This window comes from Schistosoma mansoni, chromosome W, assembly GCF_000237925.1.
Source record: "Schistosoma mansoni strain Puerto Rico chromosome W, complete genome".
In the NCBI taxonomy this organism is placed as follows: Eukaryota; Metazoa; Platyhelminthes; class Trematoda; order Strigeidida; family Schistosomatidae; genus Schistosoma; species Schistosoma mansoni.
Genome location: NC_031502.1, coordinates 14,329,241 through 14,340,748, shown reverse-complemented (window position 1 = coordinate 14,340,748; position 11,508 = coordinate 14,329,241). Strand labels below are relative to the sequence as shown.

At 40.1% G+C, this 11,508-nt stretch overlaps 1 protein-coding gene across 1 annotated transcript; it reads right to left on the bottom strand.

The window, feature by feature from the left end:
* Nucleotides 1-9,959: 9,959 nt before the first annotated feature.
* Smp_193390 (hypothetical protein) lies at nt 9,960-11,140 on the bottom strand (the record flags this gene model as incomplete). Its single annotated transcript, XM_018788654.1, has 4 exons — nt 9,960-10,077; nt 10,124-10,216; nt 10,255-10,361; nt 11,126-11,140. 4 exons carry the CDS (start codon nt 11,138-11,140, stop codon nt 9,960-9,962), a joined length of 333 nt encoding a protein of 110 aa, XP_018654175.1.
* Between the last annotated feature and the right edge of the window lie 368 nt (nt 11,141-11,508).

Below are 11,508 nucleotides of genomic sequence, written 5' to 3'. Positions count from 1 at the left end.
TTTTCCACTTCCCTTCCGGATTCCAAGTCAGGGATTGCCTCGTAATGCAGTTTGGTGATTTCCTCAATGTATGTTTTATCCACTTCCAACGTATTGTCCTAATTTCCTCTTCAGCTGGAAGTTGGTTTGTCCTCTCCCATAAAACTCTATTGCTGTTAGTATCCCGCCAGTGAATGTTGAGTATTTTGCGTAGACAACTGTTTATAAATACTTGTACCTTCTTGACGATGGATGTAGTAGTCCTCCACGTTTCGGCTCCGTACAGTATGACTGTCCTGACGTTCGCATTAAAGATTCTTATTCTGAAATTAGTTGAGAGTTGTTTTGAGTCCCATATGTTCTTCAATTGTAAAAATGCTGTCCTTGCTTTTGCCAATCCTCGACTTTACATCTGCATCAGATCCTCCTTATTCATCAATGATGCTTCCCAGGTACGTGAATGTTTCAACAGTCAGTCAGCTACAACGTAGGACCAGGCACATATATGCATCGGTCCAAGTTGCCATACCTCGTTAGCACAACAAGATCAACACCGGATTAATAGTAGTTAATTTAGTGTTGGTAGTATATAAAGAAAGGTTGTATATAAGGATATAGTACAGGAAGGAAAAACGTTATGAAGCAATTTTAATCTCATAGTTTAAGGGAAGATAAAGAGTGTATACACCTAAGCCATTGTGATCGATTCTGAGCCATGTCACACAGAGTCTCCAACCATTGGTTACGACAGTCACGTGGACCCCAAACAAGTAGTCCGCATCTACCAACATGGCTCAGACTAGAAGTTAGTGACTTCAAGCACTGATGCCATGTTTTGGTTTGGCCACCCCTAACTCTCTTCCAACCATCCCCTACACTAGTCAGCATTGCGCGTCGTGGTAATCGGTGTTCAGGCATACGTAACACGTGGCCCAACCATCTCAGTCGATGAAGATTCATCACCTCATCAACTGATTTACCATCGTTCCCTAATACCCTGCGTCTAACCTCACTATTACTTACCCGGTTATCCCAGCAAATGCGAGCAATATTTCTAAAGCATCTGTGGTCAAATACTAGTAACCTACGAGTATCTTCTACTCTTAATGGCCATGTTTCGCAGCCGTAAAATAGAACAGAACGAACTGCTGCGCAGTATACTCATCCCTTAATCGATAGACGGATATCTCATCTTCGCCATAGGTGACGTAAGTTGGCAAAAGCCAAACGAGCCTTTTGAATCCGTGCTGAGATTTCGTCAGACACCAACCCATTAGGGCTGATCAGACTTCCAAGATAAGTGAAGTTGTCCACGCGTTCGACTACTTCACTCCCTATCCTTAGTTCAGGTGTTGACGCAGGCCAGTCCTGGAGTAACAATTTACATTTGGATGGGGAGAAACGCATCCCAAACATCCTGGCATTATTACTGAGTTCCAACAGAAGACTCTGCATTTTGTCAGCGTCTTCACCAAACAGGAATATGTCATCTGCGTATTCTAAGTCGCTTAGTGGTCCCCCTGGTAGGAGATCAATTCCTGTAGATTCAGTCGAAGAGAGTGTTATTTGCAGCAACAGGTCTATAATGAAGTTAAACAAAAATGGGGATAGTGGACAGCCTTGACGGACACCACTTGAGGTTGTAAAATCATATGACAGTTCGCCATAAGCTCTCACTCGACTAATAGTGTTCGAGTAAAGAGCCTTCAAAAGGTTTATGTACTTCTCAGGTACACCTTTCAATGACAGACACTGCCACAGAACCTCTCGGTCTACAGAGTCAAATGCTGCTTTTAAGTCAAGAAAAACTATCATTGTCGGACGCCGATAAGCATGTCTGTGCTCTAAAACTTGACGAATGGTGAATATGTGGTCGATACAGCCACGACCAGGTCCGAAGCCAGCCTGATTTTCTCGTGTTTGCAGTTCACGAGTCTTAGTTAGGCGCCTGATAATTATTGAGGCTAGTATTTTAGATACTATGTTAGTCAGACTAATTCCTCTATGGTTATCGCAGGATGATTTTGACCCCTTTTTATATATTGGGACAATAAGTGATTGTGACCAGTCAGATGGGATTACATCCGTCTCCCAGATTTTAGCCAGAATATTAGTCAACCTAATCGCTAAAATTGGACCACCATATTTAAAGACCTCTGGAGCCAATCCATCAGGACCAGCTGCTTTTCCTCGTTTCAGATTACTTATAGCCTTTTGAACTTCAAGTAGGGTCGGGGGGCCTACTTCAATGTTCCATTCAGGTTTTCTGGGAATAGTGGGTAGTTGTGCAGTAGCTGAAGGCCAGCTAAACTGCTCCTTAAAGTGTTCCGCCCATCGTTCTAAACGTTTGGGTTGAGAGCAGATAAGGGTTCCGTCTTTTTCGGAGATTGTCTCACTTACACTTGACTTCTTAATTCCAGTTTCTTTTATTAGTCTGAATAGTTGCCTGGTGTTGCCTACAGCCGCTGCCTTTTCCATCTCCTTTGCTTTCGTTGCCCACCACTGCTCACGATCGTTCCCTAGACTTTTAGTTAACCTAGATCTAATTTCTTTACGCTCTTCGTCATGTTCAGAGCCTGATGGGATGAGTTTACGCGAATCCATCAGTGAAATAGACTTAAAAGAAATCCACTGGTTTTTTGGAGCCCTATGGTTTAAATGACTAATAGATGTGACTGCTGTTTCCACAGCTGTTCGTATGTCTTTCCAAGCAGTATCTGGGTCAGTCTTGTTTACAGAACTGCCTAGATGTGAACTCAGTTGTTTCTGGAATTCGCATTTGGCTGTTTCAACATCTTCCAGAGTTTCGCCATCAAGTGTGATTGGGTTGGTGTTCTCCGTGTTGTATTTGAGAATCTTGCGTCTTCCTTTGTGTATGTTGAGGCCTATTGGTGCAGAGGCTGCTGCTGCATTAGTTGTCTTCTGTATTTGTTCGTGTGTATGGGATAGGAGGGCTAGGTCATCTGCGAAGTCCACATCGTCTAATTGATTCTGAGATGTCCATTGTATTCCGTGTTTCCCCTCAGATGTCGAAGTCTTCATAATCCAGTCAATCACCAGAAGAAATAGGGAGAGTAAACAGTCTTGTCTGACTCCGGTTCTTTCTTGGAAATGCATCTGTCTGCTGTCCTCCATGCACGATTTTTCACTGTAGTCTGTCGTTTGAGTTCCGGATAATGTTGACAATCTTCTGAGGAACTCCATAGTGTCGAAGAAGTTTCCATAATGTTCTTCGGTCCACACTGTGAAACGCCTTCTCATAGTCGATGAAGTTGATATATAGTGACGAATTCCACTCAATTGAATGTTCCACGATGATCCGTAGTGTCGCAATTTGATCTGTGCATGACCGATCCTTACGGAATCCAGCCTGTTAATCTCGAGGTTGGGCGTTAAGAGATGACACAAAAACAAAAATATCACATATATACCACTTTCTGGAAATAACTATCATGACGAGTCAGAGATTACGATGTGGAAGCAAATGGAACACCATGAAATATAATGGGAAGCAATTTAAATAAGATTGCGTTTAGCTGCCTGAATAACGCGTCTCAATGTATGACATCATATGGTAAACAACTTAAAATTTCCAGGAAATTTAAGAAACTTCCTATAAATCTTTCTTTGTAATAATCAAAATATCCTTTCTGTTCCTCTAGATAAGCTTATAGAACAGATAGATTGTGTCTAGCAGTGAAGTTCAGGATTCGCATTTCGTCCTATTTGGGACTCGTCAGCCGGAAGTACCTGTATCTCAGTGTTGATGAGCAAACAGGAACAAAGACGTCAAAATACAGTCAAGAATATCAACAGCAGGATAATTCACACCCCTTATAAAAACGATATATATGTTTGAGATCACAATTTACTGCAATAATATCTACGTCTTTTGACCAAACACAGCTGAAATCGGTTAGTTTGAAGGTTGAGAAGGTGAACAGACAATAAAAAACCCAGATAAGGTGATAAGATAAATGGATAGCAATAACATGTAACTGTCAAAAGTAATATTAATTATGAACGAAATGATTTAGCTTGTTGTTAGGTGTACAAACGTAGTTATCAATTTCCAGTTGCCTCTATCGTAAAAAAATAGTTCCTCTTGAAAAACCTAAAACAGAAACCGGATTAGTGGTGTTCATAATAACCTGAGAGTGCGATCCTGAAGACCAAGGAACAGTTGCTTGAGGCTGGTGACATATGCCCTTTTGTATTCAGTTTTTGATGCGTTAGCTCCGTACTTTAAAAGACTAAAGTCTGTAGGGTACAGTGAGGTATTTTATTTCTAGGGTCGACCTTTTCTAACATCTTCCGTTGTAAGAATGTAGAATCGGTGTGGATGCTGTTTATCTTAAGAAAACACCTTACTGCTATCACATCCTTGAAATTTATCCCTTTTTTAAACTTTCAAGAGTAAAGAAATCTCAGGTGTATAAGTTTATTGCTTACACTACTTTAATGTCACTCCATTCGTGTACATTAAATAGGGTGGTGTAGTTACTTATTTCTATTCAGATGTTATTAGCTTGATTCGAGTGAAAAATAAAGCGGAAAAGTTTTCATATGAAACATAAGTAACATGAACACTGACTTATCGCTTCAGTCAGTCAGTCAGCTACAACGTAGGACCAGGCACATATATGCATCGGTCCAAGTTGCCATACCTCGTTAGCACAACAAGATCAACACCGGATTAATAGTAGTTAATTTAGTGTTGGTAGTATATAAAGAAAGGTTGTATATAAGGATATAGTATAGGAAGGAAGAGAGATATGAAGCAATTTTAGTCTCAAGGTTTAAGGGAAGATAAAGAGTGTATACACCTAAGCCATTGTGATCGATTCTGAGCCATGTCACACAGAGTCTCCAACCATTGGTTACGATAGTCACGCGGACCCCAACCAGGTAGTCTGCATCTGCCAACATGGCTCAGACTAGAAGTTAGTGACTTCAAGCACTGATGCCATGTTTTGGTTTGGCCACCCCTAACTCTCTTCCAACCGTCCCCAATACTAGTCATCATAGCGCGTCGTGGTAATCGGTGTTCAGGCATACGTAACACATGGCCCAACCATCTCAGTCGATGAAGATTCATCACCTCATCAACTGATTTACCATCGTTCCCTAATACCCTGCGTCTAACCTCACTATTACTTACCCGGTTATCCCAGCAGATGCGAGCAATATTTCTAAGGCATCTGTGGTCAAATACTAGTAACCTACGAGTATCTTCTACTCTTAATGGCCATGTTTCACAGCCGTAAAGTAGAACAGAACGAACTGATGCGCAGTATACTCGTCCCTTAATTGATAGACGGATATCTCGTCTACGCCATAGGTGACGTAAGTTGGCAAAAGCCAAACGAGCTTTTTGAATCCGTGCAGAGATTTCGTCAGACACCAACCCATTAGGGCTGATCAGACTTCCAAGATAAGTGAAGTTGTCGACGCGTTCGACTACTTCACTCCCTATCCTTAGTTCGGGTGTTGACGCAGGCCAGTCCTGGAGTAACAATTTACATTTGGATGGGGAGAAACGCATCCCAAACATCCTGGTATTATTACTGAGTTCCAACAGAAGACTCTGCATTTTGCCAGCGTCTTCACCAAATAGGAATATGTCATCTGCGTATTCTAAGTCGCTTAGTGGTCCCCCTGGTAGGAGATCAATTCCTGTAGATTCAGTCGAAGAGAGTGTTATTTGCAGCAACAGGTCTATAATGAAGTTAAACAAAAATGGGGATAGTGGACAGCCTTGACGGACACCACTTGAGGTTGTAAAATCATATGACAGTTCGCCATAAGCTCTCACTCGACTAATAGTGTTCGAGTAAAGAGCCTTCAAAAGGTTTATGTACTTCTCAGGTACACCTTTCAATGACAGACACTGCCACAGAACCTCTCGGTCTACAGAGTCAAATGCTGCTTTTAAGTCAAGAAAAACTATCATTGTCGGACGCCGATAAGCATGTCTGTGCTCTAAAACTTGACGAATGGTGAATATGTGGTCGATACAGCCACGACCAGGTCCGAAGCCAGCCTGATTTTCTCGTGTTTGCAGTTCACGAGTCTTAGTTAGGCGCCTGATAATTATTGAGGCTAGTATTTTAGATGCTATGTTAGTCAGACTAATTCCTCTATGGTTATCGCAGGATGATTTTGACCCCTTTTTATATATTGGGACAATAAGTGATTGTGACCAGTCAGATGGGATTACATCCGTCTCCCAGATTTTAGCCAGAATATTAGTCAACCTAATCGCTAAAATTGGACCACCATATTTAAAGACCTCTGGAGCCAATCCATCAGGACCAGCTGCTTTTCCTCGTTTCAGATTACTTATAGCCTTTTGAACTTCAAGTAGGGTCGGGGGGCCTACTTCAATGTTCCATTCAGGTTTTCTGGGAATAGTGGGTAGTTGTGCAGTAGCTGAAGGCCAGCTAAACTGCTCCTTAAAGTGTTCCGCCCATCGTTCTAAACGTTTGGGTTGAGAGCAGATAAGGGTTCCGTCTTTTTCGGAGATTGTCTCACTTACACTTGACTTCTTAATTCCAGTTTCTTTTATTAGTCTGAATAGTTGCCTGGTGTTGCCTACAGCCGCTGCCTTTTCCATCTCCTTTGCTTTCGTTGCCCACCACTGCTCACGATCGTTCCCTAGACTTTTAGTTAACCAAGATCTAATTTCTTTACGCTCTTCGTCGTGTTCAGAGCCTGATGGGATGAGCTTACGCGAATCCATCAGTGAAATAGACTTAGAGGAAATCCACTGGTTTTTTGGAGCCCTATGGTTTAAATGACTAATAGATGTGACTGCTGTTTCCACAGCTGTTCGTATGTCTTTCCAAGCAGTATCTGGGTCAGTCTCGTTTACAGAACTGCCTAGATGTGAACTCAGTTGTTTCTGGAATTCGCATTTGGCTTTCTCGTCCTCCAGTTCAATCCTAATGGGTCTTCTTAGTGTAATTTTCCTGAGTCCATTGAGGCGCAGACAAATGCGCGCTCGTATTAAAGCGTGATCAGAGTCTAAACAAGTATTCCAATACGATCGACAATCTTCTATTGAGCCTCTCCAACGATGACTGATGACAATATGGTCTATTTGAGTCCATCGTTGGTTTGGTGCAGGTGGTCGCCATGTTAGACGATGTCTCTCCTTATGTTTAAAATTAGTGCTTGCTAAAAATAAACGATTGTCTGAGCATAGTTGCAACAGACGATCACCATTATCGGTTCGTTGAGCCGGAATACTAAAACACCCACCTAAATGTCTTTCTGTTTGATTTAAGCTGCCTACCTGGGCATTAAAGTCACCCGCTACGACTACTATGTCTGAGCGCTTAGCTTTCTGAAGAAGCTCAGAGAGTTTTCTGTAAAAGTCATCTTTTACTTCATCATGGCTGCAGTCAGTGGGAGCGTAGGCAGAAACGACGAAAAGGCAACGACGTGTGTCCCTATCCTTCCGAGTTCTTACGGAGCCATTTAGCCGGACAGCACACAGGCGACTGTTAACGGGGATCCATTCTAGTAGTGCCTGTTCTGCCCTTGTACTTAGTGCTATGCCTACACCTGCAAGTCCGCGAGAACTAGCCAACGGGTCGCCAGATACACGGAGGGTGTATTTCGTCGGCTGTCCATTTTGGCGAGGTGAGGTCAAGTGAATGACCACACTAGGATCCTGTATGCGTGTTTCGGAGACACAGCATACATCAATGGTACGAGATTCTAGAGTTTTAGCTAAGGAGGCCTGTTGACCGATTTGACTTAGGGTACGTACGTTGAAGGCTCCAATGTGTAGTTTGGAGCGAGGTTTTAGTAGACCTGGAACAGCGTTTCGCGCACTAGAATCGTTGGCCATGGTGACACTTGAGGAGGAAACCGGAACAGGAAGTTTAGTGTTGAAAGTCAAGGTAGAAGGAATAGTAGGAAGTGAAGAAGGAGATTGATTATGAATACAGTGGTCTTGAGTGTTGTTAGAGGTATGAGGGCAGTTATCACTTCCCGGTTGCCCACACCGTGGAAGGGTTCTTCTAGAGGTACCTGAAAAGGAAATTGGGTTAGAAGTGGTCTTAATGACCTGAGAGCGTGACCGCAGTGCCCAAGGGACAACTGCTTGAGGTCGGTCACACACGACCTTTTTGTGGGTAGTTTCTGTGTTAGCTCCGTTCTTCAAAAAAACCTTACCGCCGGAGACGGATATCCGTGGGATAAGGCGAGGTGTGCATTTTTAGGGTCGACCTTTTCTAACCCCACCCCTCCTTGTGGGAAGGCAGCATCGCTGTCATGCTGGTTGTCTGAAGGAAACACCTTACTGCTATCACACCTCTGTACAGTCAGCAGTACGACTTCGCCTTCGGACCTTGGGTTTGCTGCTTTTAGTCTCACCGCTCTTCAACCGACCTGTCTGGCATGGTAGGACCTCGAGGAACGATTGTTCCAGCCAGCATAGCTCGATTGCTTCATCACGATAGGCAAGCCCGACCACCACGTCAAGGTAGCAGCAACGATCGGGGACTTATCGCTTACTTTTCGATGTAGAACCTGAAATAGTGGCACAACGATCTATGCAACAGGTTATATCAACATTCAAGAATAACGTTTTTTACTAACATAGGAAGGAGTACCTGTGGTTTCTTAATTATCTTGACAATATTAAAGGAACAATTTTACCGCACGTTATAATAATCTGGAGGTTTCGTGTAAGACGTAAAATATGACTAAATAAACACAACTCAATTTTACAAACTAAGTGTGATGCCTAAATTTCTTATTCAGTAAGAAACCATACAAAATAACAAATAAAATGATTATATATTTTTAAATAACTTAGAAGGCAAAAACATTTCAATTCCGACATTTTGTGACTCAGTCACCTATTTCGTATACGCAAGAAACTTTGTATATACATTTACTTGACTTGTTTAATACAACAGTGTGCATAGAAGATGCAGAAATATGTCAATGATACGCAATGAAGATTTTTAAAGCATATAAATGTACAAAGATGAAAAATACGATTTAATCTGTGAACGGTTTTGAAACGTGTCATTAAAAATGCTCATTCAATATACGTAGAAAGTAGAGGCTTTTACCAAGTATGTTTAGACGTTAGAATGAAGTCGATAAAAAGTCATTTTAGGGATTCACTTCTTTGGCTTGTTTTCTTAGACACTTTGATTACCCACTATCTCAGAGATCGCGAGCATTAGGAGCAACCTGGAAACGGAGACTAATGGAATATGTTGTAAGTGCTCATGTTCTTTGGGTGCTGCTTCCCCATACAGGATTATCTACTGTGCAAAAATTATAATTAACTATCACACAGATTCTCCGGAGGTCAAACCAGAGTAACGTCTTAAAAATTGTGATAGAGAAACAAGACTAACCACATGTTTTCTCTACCTTCGAAAAATATGTTTTACGAGTACCTAACAAACGGAGAAGCACCTGATAGACATTATAAATTTAATTTGGTAAACCTTGCCTAAAGCAATTGAATATTAATGAAACTAAGTCCCCACAATATCTAAGTCAGCTTAAAGCTCAACATTCTAACATCCCTAATCCATTAGCCATTGCAAAGGGAAGATTCGTTTATAATACATTATTAACAAAGGATTCGGATATGGAAGATTAAATGAGGAGTGATAGACATGATCACATTTAGTGTTGAACATTAGTTAACTGGAGATCAGCATCTAAAAACGAGATTTTTTTTATTCCAATAGCTAGTTTGATGCATTTAGTTGAAGCAATCACATTACACAAAGCAAAGCAATATCAGTAACAGGACACCGTTTTATTATTGAATTGAGAAATACGAGTAAAACACACCACCGGTATATCTATTTTTAGAGAGTTAATTAAACGAAAACCCAGTCCACCCAATGAACATTATGTGTAATTACCATTGAGGTAACTGACATGAGACCATATAGTTGTGAGAATAAAACAGTGAAATATTTCATAAGAGAATATAACTATATACACACCTTTCTGCTCTGATAGTGTACCATGAACAGGTTATCCAATACACTAAATGACACAGGACCCTGATAATCTAAAAGTACAAGGTGTGCCAATGCAATAGGATCTTCTCTAAAATAAAAAGGGGTTTAATAAACTCGAGAAACAACAAGCTTACATTTTTAAAGTATAAAAACTAATTGTTCGGGTAAGATTTTGTTCGTTATATAGCTTTACGTAGCGAATAGTACAAAAGTACAAATCGTCATATCTGAAAACAAAAATTAAAAAGTAGAAAAACTTACTTACAATAGAGTTAAAAAACAGTGTTTCTGTTCAATCGATGTGGTATCACCATTGGCCCCTACCGATGTAGGAGACAGGAACTTTGGTCCTTTTGTAATTGTGCCGGGTGTCTATAAGGTAGGCAAAAGATTATTGAAGATTTTTAATCTAAAATAAAAGTTTTATCAAATCAGTGGTAACTTTCTTGTTCATAAATATCTTTAGTGAGCGAAAAAATACTTTAATTTCCTATCTGTTGTCAATGAAAATTGTGTGGCTTCACAATCTTCAGAGAAAGACAATACTGAAACAAATATGAATATTTACTGGTTGAGATAGATTGATTCAAAATGAAATTTTGATATTTTTATGTATTTATCTATTTATTTAAACACATAAATATTGGTATAAAGGTAAACCAGATATATATGCGCCACACAAATCTCATAGTACAATTTACCTCTCATTCATTATTAAAATGGTCAATTCATAAATATGATTTCCGTTAAGCTTATTTGTCGACTAAATCATTTTGGATCTAATTACAACTCCTTGAAATGGTTAATAACTTGAAACTACTCCAAAAACATGGAGTACACAAATACCGTATAAACATTTTTTAAATAGATGATAATCATTTTAATTTTTGCTTTATGAAGAAAGACTTTCTGTCTAACCTTTATTTTCTACATTATCAAACGGGTTGCCGATACGATGGACTGATGACTCGTGGATTTTTCCAGTCGATTCCTCCAGTCATCAAATATACGACAAAAGATAGTGACATACACAATTTTGTTTAGAAAAATAATTGAGTTTCGTTGAAAATGGTGTACCTTGAAGAGGTGGAATAGTTGCCGAACTTTTATACACAGGAATTTCAACTCCATCTTACCTTTAGCTGAAACATATGTAGTTTCTTCTCTGGGTCTGAAGTGATACAAATATGAGTCTCTGGGTTCCATAAAAACCAGCATGTGTTGAGAGGTAAACAACTATTCAAGCGTAGAGTATTCTTCTCAGGTAATGCCTAGTGTGATATAGAAACAATGGTTTGAAAAGCTGACTTGTACGGAAAAGCAAAAAGATGAAAACTGAAAAGTTAAAACTTCTGAGTAAATTAATCTAATTTCCTGTGGAACTAAATGATATTATTTTTACTTACATTGGTAGAATTCAGTGTGCATCTTTCGATATACCAAGAATATAACATTATACGTTTTCCCTAAACGAATATATATTTAAACTGGAAGTTAAGACAAGATTAAGCATTACTTA